At 44.1% G+C, this 15,656-nt stretch overlaps 2 protein-coding genes across 3 annotated transcripts in view; both read right to left on the bottom strand.

The window, feature by feature from the left end:
• The window catches only part of lingo1a (leucine rich repeat and Ig domain containing 1a), a 174,731-nt gene extending 171,604 nt beyond the window's left edge, over window positions 1–3,127 (bottom strand). The window contains exon 1 of one of the 2 annotated variants that reach the window (XM_061284260.1): window positions 2,985–3,127. The gene's annotated coding sequence lies outside the window, so the exon portion shown is untranslated. The remainder of the gene's footprint in view (window positions 1–2,984) is intronic. The other variant, XM_061284259.1, reaches the window with a different exon arrangement.
• Window positions 3,128–7,578: 4,451 nt separating this feature from the next.
• snx33 (sorting nexin 33) lies at window positions 7,579–15,525 on the bottom strand. Its single transcript, XM_061284267.1, has 2 exons — window positions 13,268–15,525; window positions 7,579–8,172 (listed from the first exon to the last, which is right to left on the bottom strand). Exons 1-2 carry the CDS (start codon window positions 14,700–14,702, stop codon window positions 7,919–7,921), a joined length of 1,689 nt encoding a protein of 562 aa, XP_061140251.1. The 5' UTR covers window positions 14,703–15,525; the 3' UTR covers window positions 7,579–7,918.
• Between the last annotated feature and the right edge of the window lie 131 nt (window positions 15,526–15,656).

Below are 15,656 nucleotides of genomic sequence, written 5' to 3'. Positions count from 1 at the left end.
AAATCAGTGTGATTTATGAAAATATTTAAGCCACAGACGCTCAAAATGTATTATAATTTTTAAAAATGTGGTTGTTGTATCAGACATTTATCAATTTAGTACCTTCGGATGGGGGAGAAAGTTTTCCCACGCCCGAACTAGACTTTAATGGTTTCACCGCTAAAAGGAGTCAAAGTTCTCATTTATGTTCCTTTTGTCATAGCGTTATAAACGTAACTTTTTACCATGTACTGAAATGTCCTGACATCTTATGGGGGGGGGTTTCAGTGGGCACAAAGCTCAGGAGGTTATGTGTTCAAGGACACTTTGCATTTCCTGTGAAATATTTAGCTTTTCTTATTTCTCACTATCCTCCTCCCTCCTCTTTCTCCCTTTGTGTAAATAATCTCTGTGTTTTTGCTGTATTCTAATTAAACGACATTAATGAAGACTAATCGCCCTCCTCACTAGCTTGCTGCTGCTGCTCCCTTTTGTTTTCATCCAGTGTTTCATCAGCGTCCTTCCTTTTATTCATTCATTATTTATTATTTCTTTCATTGCCCTTACATCATCCCACACCTTTTTTCAAAAGTTGAGCTTTCAGAGCATGACAAGCGTCCATCTAAGCCTCCTGAAAGGTTTCCATTACACTAATTTCAATAAAAAGTCTGATGCAACAAAGGCTCCCTTCATTGATTTGCTCAGTCACACACCATTTTAATGTATGACGATATATTCACAATACTCCTTTCACTACCTAGAGTATTTCTTGGTTTAGAGGTCAAATCCGTTAGTTGGAATTATTACGAATATTTTAATTTTTTTGCAGCACAGTGGATGAGTGCTACGTTTCTGGGTTTAAATCTGGGCTCTGCAGAAAGGCTGGATGGATTATGCTCGTAATTTGTGATTTGTTTGTTTATAGCAAATTTTAGTTCTCAATAAAAACAGACCTGCAATCAGGTCGGCGTTTTATTTTAGACGCAACACTCCAACCTGCCCACCGGATGGCAGTAAAGTACAACATTGGCAAAATTAATGTAGTAGTCAAGCCAACTGCCTGCGCACGTTTTGACTGTCGCTTTGCACAAGGTGAACACAGCTGGGCGTGCGTGCGTGCGTGCCTGCCTGCTGACGTCATCACATCTCAACCGCGGTTATGCAAGTGATGTCGTTCCTGGATGTCTTTCAAGGAGAACAGAATCTCGACCTTATTGTTGCTGCTGCTGCTGCTCCTGCTGCTATTTACTTGCATGTCAGCTATTTTGTTCTATGAAACTCACATGTGGAGTGGAGTCAACCTGCAATCGTAAAGACTGTGTGGCGGACATATTAACCACTAGTCCACTGTACTGAGAAGTTTATTTGTTTTTGTTTAACTACATCAAATGCTCTCGCAAGCAATTAAAGGCCAACGTGAACCGTCCCTGGTTGTAAACAATGACCATGTTGGAGGGAGAGGCAGTAATCGTTGAGCAGACAATGTTCCCTCCAGATGCCTTAATCTTAAAAGCAGCTTTTTTTTTCCATGTCTCTGACGAACGTCGACTTGCGCAAGTTTGCTGCAAAACAATTCCTCTAGTCTTTAAAAAAAATAAAGAAATTAAATTGGGAAAACAGCTCCAGACTGGGAAGAGGAGGAGCCATTCTTGAGATGCCAGGAGGATAAATACTTGTTTCCTTAAAGTGGGGGGGAATTAAAGGAAGACAACCACGAGAAGTTGTTTTTGACTTTGAAACAAGCATGACCTCATCCAAGAAAAAAAACAGGCCTGCTGATTACCACAGCAACAAGTTGAGCAACGAGGGCTGATTAAATAAAACATCTAAAGAAGGTTGCAATGAAGTTTAAAGATAGACAAACATGAGCGCTTCCTGTTGGGCATGACTGGACCCTTATCTGTGGACCACATTGCCGGTCCTGCATGAAGTGGCGTCCACGTCAGATAATTACTTGATCTCGCTGCCGATTCTTAGTTGTCCAAGAAAAAAGTAAACGCAGCTTTAAATTATATATCTGTGCGGAATGCTACAGAGGCATTTTTTTTTCTACAAATACTTAATTCAGTGATTCTTTGGCATACCACTAGAGGGCGCCAATGTACCACTAGTGCTACTGTTGCTTAATTCAAGGGTAAACTATGTAACTATTATTAACTATTGAATCCATTTCTACCTTGTTGCTAACCAAAACAGCAGTTTTAAGTGAGTTCAACTATCTTATCGAGACGACAAGTCGCATTCCAGCAGTGTTGTGCCTGTCCATGTTTACGTTCAGGGCTGCCCAACTTCCTGCTTCACAGTCCTTTGGTTTTCAAGCTCAACTTTTCCTTGATTGCAATAAACCATATACAGTGATTTTTTTTTTTTACTCAATAAATGTTCAACCAACAACAAAATTAATTGAACATACTCTCACATGCAGCTGTTAGATGGGAGTGGGATTGCAGGACCCCCACCCCCTCACCCACACACACACACAAACCCGAGGCCATATGTGGTGGTCAGGAGGTCAATAAAACACAGTTGCGCAGCCAACAGCGAAGCAAAGAAAAGACTATTCAGAAAGAGTGCAACACTCACAGACACCCCCCCCCCCTCACACACACACACACACACACTCAGACAGCTGGAGGTGAGATAAGTGACTGTTGCATATTAGAACGTGTTATCATTTTACTATTGTTTTATATTATTTTGTTATTGTAGTGCCCTGTTGATTCTTCACCTAGCATAGCATTTAAATATGTTTTTGCATTTTCCAGCCACAGGGTTTAAGTGAAGTCAAAAACTAAATTGCGCCAATGGTAACAACGGCCAGAGGCCAAAAACCACCAACATCTGGCTTTTGTCCACAAAAGCTTGATTGCCGCTTTCATTAGGTCTTAAAGGCCAAAAGCAACAATGTCGCTGGCTGACCTCAGTCATGCTAACTCGCTGCAAGCGTCATCCGTAGCGCACAACACATGGTACTCAATTTTGTGTTATAGAAAAAATAAAAACACCTGATTCTCTTCATCTCTGTTGCCTCCATCACATCTCAGATGGACCACAAGAATGACATCATCAGGGTGGACCCCAGTCACCCCTTTTTGGACATTCTTTGTGGGGTTGTCATAATCTTTTGCATGCAGCTGATGAGCTGGACCTCTCCCTACAGCAAACACAGAAAGATGTTGCATCAGGAGAACATTTGCACCATGTTGATGTTGGACACGTCGCAACGTGATCCTGGGAAGCGTCCGAGGTGGTCCGAGATGTCATTCCGCAGGGTGAGACGGTGGCCCGATACCCTCAAATATGCTGACGCGGCGAGTTATTTTAAGCGTGAGCGTCCTTGGGGAAATTGGCTCCAGAGCTGTCAGGCCTCCGCTGCTTTTCATCACGGCTGTACAATTTCCCCATATGAAGTCATTGAGTGGAAAAAAACATTAGTTCTCATCCAGAAACTTAACAAGCATTCAAGCAGACATATTGCCGACTTTGTTTTGCAGTTTAAAACATTACCAAAGTGTCTTAATAATACAACTGAGAGTCTTTAGTCATAATATCCCAAGGACGGACACCATTTAAACGTGAATGAGGTGGCGGGCCTTTTTCAAGCAAGTGCGCCGATGCGCTAACGTTACCTAACACGCTAACAAAAAATGCAGTGTGGCAGAAAAATAGCAGAAAATTTAGTTATTTATTAGTAAGTATTAGTTAATATATATTAATACTTCAAACTCATTTTACAACCCGGATATTAGTATTTGTGTGGTTCCAAATAAACTGAATTTGTCGTTAAACGGCCTTATGCTAACCACATGTAGCATGTAATTTATTTTTTTTTAAAACACACATTCACACCCTCACATGAGGGAATCGAACTTACAGTGTCGGCACACAAGACGAAACAGTTTATTTGCCCAACCAACACTGATTTGTGGTTAGCATGTCGTCTGTTAGCTTGTTGCGTTCAGTAGCGTGTCTCGAACATTCTTCCTGGTCTACAACCAATCAGCGATGAGGGCAATGTAACAATTTATTGTGATTCATTTTTGTTCACTTGTAGTTTTAAACTTATGAACAGGGATGGGGGGGGAAGAAACAGACATGTTTATGTACAGATAAACTGATCCGGAGCAGAAAAAGCAGACGCCGCTATCTGTCATCTTTGAAGATTGCACTGACCATTTGTTAACATGAAAGATGTTCCACTTCGGGCGCCACATTTGTTCTGGCCACATCCTTACGAAATACTAGTGAAAGAAATAAGAAGACAAAAACATTGCAGCCAAATTGTAACATTGAAGGTGATTACGAGGTCACGCGAGCCGGCATTAAATTCATCTTTTTACTTTACCTCAAGGAATTGCAGTTTTGTTTGGCTGTTGTCTTCGTGGTCCTTTCGACACACTGCGAGCGTTAGCCAACGAGAAGAACGCACACTTGCCAAGAAAGTCTGTCTTTGAGTATCAGCGACCTCAAAGCCCAGCGGGAGGATCTTCTTCCCTGCCAAAAGTGCGCTTGTTTTGATTGTTTTTAGCCCAAAGGCAAAGCCTGCCTGCTTCCTGCTGATGCGAAGAAAAATGTTGTGTTGCTCTGATTTTATTTCAAGTCGAACTCTTTCGAGAATTCGCTTCGTAACGATAATTTAATGACATTATGCCCAAAATTCTGCCACCGCTTGGCTTTAGCCACAGGTGCTTCTCATCAACTGGACCGCCATGTAAACAAACTCCACCCACACTGACAACCAATCAAATGAAGGCAGACGCTCAAATGGCCGCCATTTTTTCACGCCACCAACCACGCCCAATCGCCATTTATCACTCAAAATGTGACGTATCGAGACAACGTAGAAAAAACTTGGCAAACTAATGTAAACTATATACTACATATTTTTATAGATTTTGATAGTATTTACATATACACAAACAATATTATGATAGCAAAAAGATCAAATAAACGAGGAAAAAAAAGCACTGATGAAATCGAATGTAAAGAACCGTTTTTTGTATTCTTTTTTTTTTCCTCTCAAATATACTCTTCCGTACTATTAGAATCAGAGTGAAATTAGAAACTTCATTCGACCGGGACCTGCTCATCTCCTCTTGCTTGTAATTCAAGCAGGTCAATAAATAAGCTTAAAGGCTAAAGTCAATATTTGCCAAAATATACTCCTGAGTAAAATCAACAAAACTGACGGAGTGATCCAACACGTAAATGCGCATGTTGCGTGCGAGCAGCGTACACGGCGTCTTTCCACCCCCGTAGACAATACTGAGGTAGTTTGCGAAATCAGAAGATCTTCCAATAAGTGCTGAGTCACCAGAGAGGTTGTTCAGAGGACAATGTCCCACTCGGAAGAAACACCATGCACCCGTCTGCCAGAAGCATCCAATTTCCATGACCGTGCGCGCACGCGCGTTCCCGTCGCAAAACTCTCTCAAAACAAATTAATGCAGTGTCATTTACCAAGCAAAAGAAAGAAGAAGAAGAAAAATCCAAGTATGCCTTTCACCATCTGTTCCTGGACACACTCAAATAGGAGGAAGAGAAGGAGGTCAGAGGTCAAGTCCATGTCACTGAGGTCTACACAAAAGAAGTTGCACGGAGCGCTTCGGTGACGACTTTTTTATCTTCTAACTCAACGATGCAGACGCTGGGCCTTTTCTTCACTCAACATTTTTATGTTTTGATGCAAACTTCCTCCAGCGGCCGTCCTTGATGGCTTTGGCAGGTGCCCTCGCAGCGAGGACGCAATCCAACACTTCTTCCCTTCAGAAGGACTCGCTTAGACGAGGGAGCACACAAACTCTGCCGACCACCTCAAGCGTCCAAAGGTATGCGGCGATATCATCCATCATTCATCTCATTCGGGTCACCAAGGCCCATCCAACTTTTTGTCCTCCACCCGACGGTATTTCTTCCGCTGCCCTTTTCCAATTGATGACATTTCCTTCTGTGAGTTTAAAAATGAGGTCATTGCCACTCCTCGTGTTACATCCCACAAAGTGCGAGAACCTGAAACGCGTTGCCGGGATTGAAGGTCGAGTGTCTTCGAGTACACGGGATGATTTGAAGAGGAAATCGAGTCTATTAGTTTGTTCCAGGCTCACATTGAACAAGCGTTTTTTAAAATTTATATTCTGCTTAATAATTGTTTATTTTAGGAAGACATGTCATACAAAGTTTTTAGGGGAAGTTTTTTGTTGTCGCAGCACCTCACAAATGTTCAGCTGGATGCAGCAGCTAACAAATTTGTTCTAATGAATTCCTCCAAAAACTTTATTCTTGAACTATATTTTGTCAAATTATACATTTCATTTTTTGCCGCAGATTTTGGAGCAATAGCAAGCTTGCTGAGGCTAGATGACAAAATCAGACCAACATTTTTTTATTTTATTATTATTTTTTTATTCAAAGCCTCTATGTCCCCTTCCCTTGAATCGAGTGAATGACATTTTTAACATCTTGCAAACTCTCAAGGTCAACACATCTACATCAATTTTTTTTATGTGTTTTATTTCAAAGGGAATTTTCATTTACTAAAAATGTTGTCCTCCTTTTTCAGAGCCTGCCTGCACATTTTTCTTCACAGACAAGGACAGATTCAATTACAAAAGCAGAGAGAGAAATGAGCCCTGCAATTGAAGAAAGACAAAAAAAAAAAAGAAAGACGTCGGAAAATTCGGACTTGTGGGAGAAACTGCCAGACAGGCATGGTCAGAGTATTAAAAAAACACACACGGCAACATTTGGAACCACAATGGCATGTGTTCACTTTAGGAAGCTGAATCGCTGCTTTTGGGAATGTCATGATAACAAAACAAGCACAGCGGAATGTAAATCGGACACACAAATCTTCATTTGTGTCAGAGTCATAAAAAGCATTCACACGTCACAATTGTGGATGTAAAATAACACAAACACTGACGACTTAAAAACGTCAATTACCTTTTTTTTATCGTACAAAAAGTGACATTTTTGGTCATATCATTAAAAAAAAAATCATTAAGTTTCTTGCTTAGAATCCCTAAAAAATTCAGCTTTTGTTTATTTTCCGCTAGCATTGCAAAAATTGCTAAGTTAGTCCATGGACAGCCCGCTATAACAAAAATTGCACTAGGGATGTTTGATACCTCATTTTTTTCAGACTATTACCAGCACGGGTTTTCATTCTTTGAGTACTCACTGATACCGATTACCGATACCTCAATATTTCATTCAACACAATGACAAAACATTGTATACAAAATCTCTTTCAAGCACTAAAGATGATTTGCCGATGTGTCGGACCGCTGCGGTGTAACGCCAACTAGAGCCGAGGAGGACTTACTGCAATGTAGATTTTCTTTTCCTTAAGTATCGGTGGTCGGTATCGGCAGCCTCCGCGAGTACTGGATAGCTAAAAATAAGGCTGGTCTGTCCTGCTAGCAAAACGTGGAAAGGCCTACTTTGCGCCATAATACAACTGACTAATGTCTAATGTACGTTTCGGCCACACGGTGCGCTTTGGTTCAGTTCAACGGTTTCATGTGATTTCATGTGTGTGGTTAAAAATTGTGTAAGGTAGCAAAAATAATTTTGGGTAATTTACCCTCCGGTTGCTAACCACATTGGTGTGATCTTCAAAGTCCACAGATTTTTTTTTTCCAACCGTTCTGAACTTGGTGGACATGCGACTTTAAGGCACTTCAGCAACATTTGGATGCTCACTGGGAAACGGAAGTGATGCTGACAGTTTAAGACATTCTTGTGTTCTTTCTTTTTTAAGAGAAGGGGACTGAACCCGTTTGATGGCTTTAGTTTCAAGGAATGGCGAAGAAATTTAAAACCTACACGTTACGTCCTACCTTAAATTATGTCAAATAAACAAATCGCTGCGACGCCGTCATCCGTGACGTGATCAGTCTGGAGTTGGGAGCATCCTTGCGTTTGTCGCGCGTCGTCCTTAGAGACAGTCGTACATGCGCAGCGTACGCTCCAGTTGCTGCACCACGCGCTGGTAGAAGGCAATCTGCTCCTTGAGGTACGCCTGCATCATGTCCTTGAAGTCCACCTCCCGCTGCCGGTGGAAGTGGCTCATCTCGGCCTGCAGAGCGAAGCCCACCGTCCGGCAGCGCTTCCGGATGCCGTCCGACTCGTCCTGGTCCATCTTGCCCTCGTCTGTCATTCGCTGGCTCTCCTTCACCTTGGCGAAGGCACCTGAAACCAAAAGAAAAAAAAAAAAAAACATAAAATAAAAAGTAAAATAACAATACAGTTTTGGACTTATCATAATAAATAATAATGTCTTCTATTTCTGTTACTCAGGGTGGCCAAAAGAAAAAAACACAAAATAAAAATAAAATAACAATACAGTTTAGCACTTATAATAATAATAATAATAAATAACGAATAATAAAAATTAAATAATAAATATTGAATAACAAATAATAAAATGTCTTCTAATTTTGTTCCTCAGAGCAATTGTGCAAAATTCCGCATACATTGTTGGGTACAATTGACTGTTGTGAATGAGTGAAGCGAGGGGGGACTCGCTACATAGCAAACGTCTGAGGGCAAGTTGGAACCATGCTGGCCCAGACGTCCATGACGTCACTTTTCCACGGGCACCATCCATCCGATTGTTCCAGCCTGTCTGAACGCTAACACACACGCAGAAAAAAAAAAAAAGGGAATATTTCAAATTTTCACGTGGTTGATTTCTTTGGCGAGCAGGGACATGCCCGCGGTCGCCGGGGTAACGACATCTCGAGTCGACGTTGGGGCCCGGAATTTGAGCGGAATTCCTGGCAAGCGTGTGGGAAAGCACAGAGAGAGGAGACGGTGGTAATGACCTACATTCAGGCGCTCCTTTTTCCACATGAGAGGAGGATGTGCATCACCACGTAGCATGTAGCACATAGCATGGCTACCCACTTCAAGGAGTGCCTGTGTCAGCATTTTTATCTCCTTTAGTTGTTCAAATTCAGTTTGTTTTGATTCGTTTTTAGTTTCAATCTCTTTGTGGATCAAATGTGTCTCCCTACCAAGAAGTAAACAGCAGAAGAGCCTCGTTCTTCTCCAGTGTGCTTTTTGGACGCGTTTTAACGCACAGAGGTTTTTAAAGGTCACCACAGCGCTAATTGAAAGTGGAAAATCGACCGACGAGGAAAACACTCACGGCAAAGACGGTTTGAACTAATTTTGTTGTATTTTTGTTTGGTGAAAAAACTTCTCGGGACCCCGAGACAGTTCCACTTTTACTTTGAGAGAAGGTCACCTGCTCGGTGACTGGATGTTTAGTGGCAGTCGTGTGACAGTTTAATGTCGGCGAGATAGTCTGCGAGGGATTAGCAAAACCTGGAGGGGGTTCAGGCCGCTTGTCTAAACAGCGGCCAAGCTCTTTACGGGCTGGCACGGCTACGCATGCGCGGCAGAAGAAGAATGAGGACGCGCAGATTAACTGTGGCTACAATCCTGCGGGCGGCTGAACTCTGGCGTCTGCTCAACGTTCTTTTCCCACAAGCCTCAGAGGGCAGGAGGAATTCTGGGAGATTTGCTCTCCCCGTTTTCAAGCATCCACTTTGCACAAATGTGAGCTGACAACTGTATGATGGAGAAGAGCTACAGGCCTACATCCAATAGCTGAGCACTGTCGCTAAAATGTTTGCAGCAGCAATTGTTGCACAATTTTATCTTTTAAATCCAAGGCGCCGTTACGGAACACTGACCCAAAATAGTTGCGATTCTTTTGCTACCCCCCAAGAAAGGAAAACATAAAGAGCTTCTCTCATCTCAGCACTGATCTAAAAGGTACAAGTCGCTCCTGAGGATAAGTCGCCCCCCCCCACCCAAACTATGAAAAAAAACGCGATTTATAGTCCGAAAATTACGGTACATCATCTTTAAAACATGCATTGTTTAAAGTTTTGTGTCGAGTCATTTCGCTAATTTCCGTTAGCCTGTCTATGGTCTTTAACATGATACGTTAGCATAAAGCTAGGCAACTATTTTTTTCTTTTTAATGATGCGGTTTGTAAATATAGTACATCATCTTTAAAACATGCATTGTTTTACATGGAGGGACAAAGATGTGCTTCCACTGTACTGAATGCTGAATGAGCGGACTCAAGAAAGACATTTTATACTTTACACGTGCCAACAAAAATAGCCAACTGATGAACATAAACAAACACAGATGCTCTCAGCTGCTATTTTCCACGTGTTCGTGACACAGCCAGCCTTTTTGACAGACATCAGCAAATTCAGCCAGCCTCCCTCAATAAAAAGCTCATCCAGTTCACACGCCACGCTCCAAATTTGGACCCATTTGGATTTTCCCTTTTAAAGTAGGACAGGGGAGCCTGGGGTCAGAAACAGCCTGTGAACTAGCCTGCCAAGAAATTCTAAAAAAACACAACAACAACTATCGTTAGTCACATTTGGTGGAGATCAGGTACATTTTCCGGGTTAATTTTCCCGGTTATCGCAGAGGATAAAGAATTTATGTTGTCGGTATTGCTTGTGTTCAAATAGATATTGCAGTCAAAAACGTAAAAAGAGTCTTTAATAGACACTTCTTTTCCCAGCACGCATTGTCGTTTTTAACCAAAGCGTCCGCTGGATGTTTTGTCGCCCACATGGATGCGGTGACTCGCTTTCCCTTTAATGTCTCTTAGCCAAAGAGGCCACGCCATTGCAAACATGGCTCCTTGTGACACAAAAATGAACTCACAGGTGTGTTCCTTGTGCAATCCCACAAAGGTTTCAATGCCAAATGAACTGACACAGACTCGAAAACAACCATTAAATTTACAGCAAATCCTCCGTCAGATTTCAACGACAGCCAACTCCATTCGCTGACACACGTCACTCACCGGGCCAGGCCCCGCCTTTAAAAAAAGAATACCGGCAGCCACTGACACCAGTGTGGAACATGAGGAAGGCAACATTATATAATATTTTGCTATTTAAATATTTGTATCCAATTTTTATCCAGATACTCGATAAATTAACAGGACGAGCGACGTGGTGAGGTTGCGAGTTGAAACTGATTGCGCTTCGTGTTACAGCGGCTGACGACAAGAAGACTGTGTCGTTTTTGTCGAACCGCAGCTCTCGTGGCGCTGGATCAGAATCAAACAGGAGACAACGACAATAGGGAGACTGTTTGCGTAATAATGACGAGACTTCAATTTGGACAACGACCGGGCTTGTACACGCTAACATTGGTCTGACAAAAGCCATGAAGGCTTATTTTTTTGCACTCTGGTGCCCCGAGAGTATGTGGAGGGAGGGAGGGCTGGCCGAGCAAAGAGTTCTGGGACACATCTGTGGTCTCCATTGGTGTGAATCAGCAACGCAGTGGGCCAACATGCACAGGAATGTCACAGCATGTAGACGGACAAATCGTGTGGGCCCAGATTTATGAGCAAGCAAACAGCGGCCCGGTACAAAAAACATTTGCTCGCCAAAGTGGAATAAGCACAACAATAAAAGACACAAAGGAATAAGAGCAACAATAAAAGACACAAACGCAGGAAAAGCTCAAATTCACCCATCCCGTCGACAACATGCTGTTTTTTGTTTTCTTTTACTGCTTGTTACGTTTATAAAATAATTGGATCCACATTACGAGACACGGCGCTGAAGTTTTCACGAGGAAAACTTTAGGTACCATTCGGAACAGTCGTCACTGTAAATAACTCCAGTGTGTGGGATCTTAAAACAATTAGGAACGGGACTTTTTGGGCTTGGTCCACTCTAATGCTGTACTGTCAAATATTTGCTTTGGGGAAACACTGCGGGCGCCGTGGATACGCTAATGATGGGAACTGATGGTGAGTCGGAGACGCCCACTCAGCAGTCTTGTGTTTTGTTCAAAACCTAGCGAGGTTCCAGCTGATCCAGCTGATCTAGATATAGCACCCAATTCTTCTAAAAAGGTTCTAAAAACGGTGCTGATTAGAATTGCATAATATTTCCTCCTGGAATTTTTTTTTTTCCCCCTCAAAAGTGGCAGTTCGGGTGCAAGTAGTTTTCTGGTTCTGTTGACATTTCGACGAGGAAGAGGCTCTTGCGTAACAGAGAGATCTCATCCCTCTGATACAATCCACCAAGAGACGGATCCATTTCATCTTCCTTTGTGCTACTGAAACTTTTGAGAATTCCTTTTTGTTTCCGTCACGCCGCATCCCGGCGGCCATTTTGATCTGGTTGGCAATATGTGCCAGAGGTGGTGTCATAATGTATTCAGGGAGCGAGACTCTCCGACAAAGCAGCAAGTGTGATACGGTTACAGCGGCGCCGATCACATCTGCACAAAAAAAAAAAAGCTCACAAGGTGCGTCATTCTGGAACAATGCGGCGCAATTAGCCCTCGCAATCCAATTCTGGCCCTCCCTCGACTTCACAAGGATGGATGAGAAGAAGCAGATGGAGAGCAGAATGGGTCAAAGTTCCACACATTTTTTAAGCTGTAAACTTTGCATGGGAATTAACACGTTTGATCGCAACAACCAGGTGACTTTGACCTGTAGTAAGAAAAAAAACTTATTTCTGCTGGAATAGGCCGTCAAACAGCAGCAGGTTTAATTCCAATGGAAATGTACCGGAAATTTTGCCCTCATTTGAAACCCGAGAATGAGCAGAAAAATAAAATAACCCGAAAACCGAGTTCAACGTGCCGGACGCACGCCTGGGCTCTGACATAACCTGGAAGCTTCTCCCGCTCCCGAGAGACGTCCAAAACTAAGAACACGTGGCTCACGCACGACCACGCCAATCTTTTTAATCCCGGCAGGGTCTGGTCCAAAAATGTTAAGTATAACCTTTATATGATTTGATAAATAAAAAAATTGTTGGTACGCATCATGTTTTCGAAGCAGTTTTTTCAAATTGGATCCATATGTTGGCTTTGCCGAGTGACAGCCGAGGAGACGCTTATTGCCGACTGACATGTAAAATGCACCGGGACCAGTTTTAGCCTCTCGTTTAAAAGGTTGGCATTTTGCGGAGGGAAGTGGGCGGGGGAGGGTGTCAAGCATATCCGTCATTCGTAATGAACTCGCCAACAAGACCAGTTTTGTTTGTCGGTGAGGAGCAAAGTTTGAAACCAAAACCAAAAGTACGGGATGACACACATACTTCACACATAGCTTGGAGCCAAGTACTAGAAAGAATACAGAAGCTCAGACTTGTGAAATGGACAGGCTAATTGCGGGCCGTTTAAATGGGTATGGTGGGCCAGATCTCACCCCCGGGCCTTATATTTGACACCAGATTTGCCAAATGTGAAGTTTTGAACATGTATTACCTTTTTGTAGATGAATAATGTCTGGGAAGTTGGCAAGCAGGCCTTGGTAGAGCGACAGCGTGTCCAGCATATGAAAGAGGTCGTACTTGGGCTGCTCAGCAAACAGCTCGCCGATGTTCTCGTAGGTGCGGCCAGTGTGCGAGATGGCGTTGTTGAGGGCCTCGGAGCTGTGCGGAGGGTCCAGCGTGAACGACTGGCTGACGGACTGGAAAGAGTTGCCCAGTCGTTGGAATTCTTTCCTGAAGCCGCCCAGGTGCTTGCGAACCAGCTCCGAGGCGACGTGAGTGAGCTGCAAGACGCTGTCGTCCATCTTCTTGGCAAAGTTCTTGAAGGTGTCCACCCGTTCTTCCACGTCTTGAAGGTCCTGGTGCTCGTTGGGGATCTGAAGGGTGAGCATGAAGTGCGCCCCGACCATCTCGTCCTTCTCGGCCCGCCTCTTCCCCAGCTTCCATTGCTTGTCGTCGGCGCACATCAGAAAGTGCTCGAAGCCTTCGTACTGGGAGAGCACCGGGTGGCTGGTCATGTGGTTCATCCACAGGATCAGGCGCCGCTTGCGCTTCTCAATGAAGTCCTCCTCAAAGCGTCCCGTGGCCTGCTTCTCCGGCAGGTGAGGCACGGAGATGACGGTGAACTTGTGCAACAAGCGGTTGTAGAGCCAGTCAAAGTGCTTGTAGCGCCTGTACACGGGCCGAGCCGTGTGGCTCGGCGTCACGCGGTACGAGATGTACGTCTTGATGCCTTTGAACTTGGTCTGCTTGGTGGGGTCTTCGATGGAGCAGGAGAAAGGCTGCGGGCTCTCCTTCCATCTAGGCCCCAGGGGGTTCATCTCGATGGTGTACGATTCAGCTATCTTGGCCATCATGGGCACGTCCCCCAACACAAAGGCCTCCACGCCGGATCGAACGAAGCTGGAGAAGCGGTTCAGATTACGGCCCACCATGCTGCCTTTCCTGCCACTGGAGATGCTGTCCTGCCTTTCCATGGGCGGCTTGGCCCGGTAGTGCACGTTGGGGTTGTTGGACGGCGGGCTCTGACGCGGGTGACCGTTGGCCCCGGGGCTCCGGTCGATATCAGCGTCCTCCACCACGGTTGACGCATCATCCCAGACGTCCCAGTCGTCATCGTCGTCGATATCGTAGTAAGTGGGTTGCGAGTTGAGGGTGGTGTTGGCGGTGGAGTTGAGATAATACGAATCGTTCCCCAAAGAACCCGCCGGGCTGATGGAGCAGTCTGTCACGTTGGAGTTGGAACGCGTGCGAATGACTTCCACGTAGGACGCCGGAAAGAGACCCCGCTCCCCTCGGCTGTTCTCCCCCTGGAACCATCCGTCCACGGAGTTCTCGTCAAAGATGATCAGTTCTTCGTTCTCCTGGATGCTGATCTCCTCTTTGTTTTCACTTTGGAATGTGTATAGGGCTTTGGCTTTCACCGACATCTTGACTTTGTCCAGATTGATCAGACACAAAACAATATCAATAATGCCAAATAATCTACACGCACATGGTTTCTAGCAGCTGTATTGGAAACATCTAGGAGACCTGAATGAATATTTCAACTCATCTCATATGACACGGATCAGGTGTTCAACGGCACTGTCAGTCAAAAGCTGTTTACTCAACTTATTCCTCGCACTTGAACTCTAATAAGAATACTACAAGCCCATCGAGCCATGCACTCGTTAGTCTAAATCACGCAGTCATTTGCGTGCACCTAAACGCCCCCTTAATGTACAGATTTCGACTTCCCTGTAACGAACAAATCAGTTAAGAAACCGGTTTCACCAACCAGCTCCGGGAACGAAACGTTGCTTTTAATCATCCAAAAAAAATATATGGTCCGGGCCCGCTCGTTTTTTCCCCCCCACTTTGGTCACATTACGGATCCTGAAAACGGTCCCGGATGCAAATAATTCCAAACGAAAAGTGCACTTGAGTTGAGAGCGATGGTGTCCGTATACATTGTGAGACGGAAGCTCCACATTTCCGTCCGTCCGTCCTTCAGACACAAAGTTGCTCCGTGAGTCCCGTAAGCAGGTTCCTGCGCATCTTCGCTCGATCCTTTGCAAAATCACAACAGTCGTTTCAAGCGAGCCGGTATTGTTTGTGTGGCTCAATTTCCTCGCAGTCTCGACACAAAGTAAGTCTTTCCATGACGTTGGACTGAGACAATTGGAGGCGAGTTCGCCTGCTCTCTTTCAAGGAGTCTTTCTATCCCTGAAAGAGAAGTGGGGGGAGGCTCAGGCTGCGGCTGGCTCACTGACGCCCTCAAGCTCGTCGAATGAAGTCATTGCAACAACACGACACCAGAGCGAGTCCATTTACTATCGCTCCAAAAACATAATCATTATTATTAAGTATTAATCATTATAATAATAATAATTCATTGGAAT

The sequence above is a fragment of the Syngnathus typhle genome, linkage group LG7 (genome assembly GCF_033458585.1).
Source record: "Syngnathus typhle isolate RoL2023-S1 ecotype Sweden linkage group LG7, RoL_Styp_1.0, whole genome shotgun sequence".
Lineage (NCBI taxonomy): Eukaryota > Metazoa > Chordata > Actinopteri > Syngnathiformes > Syngnathidae > Syngnathus > Syngnathus typhle.
The sequence above is the reverse complement of the archived record's forward strand: the minus strand, read 5'-3'. Positions and strand labels throughout refer to the sequence as shown.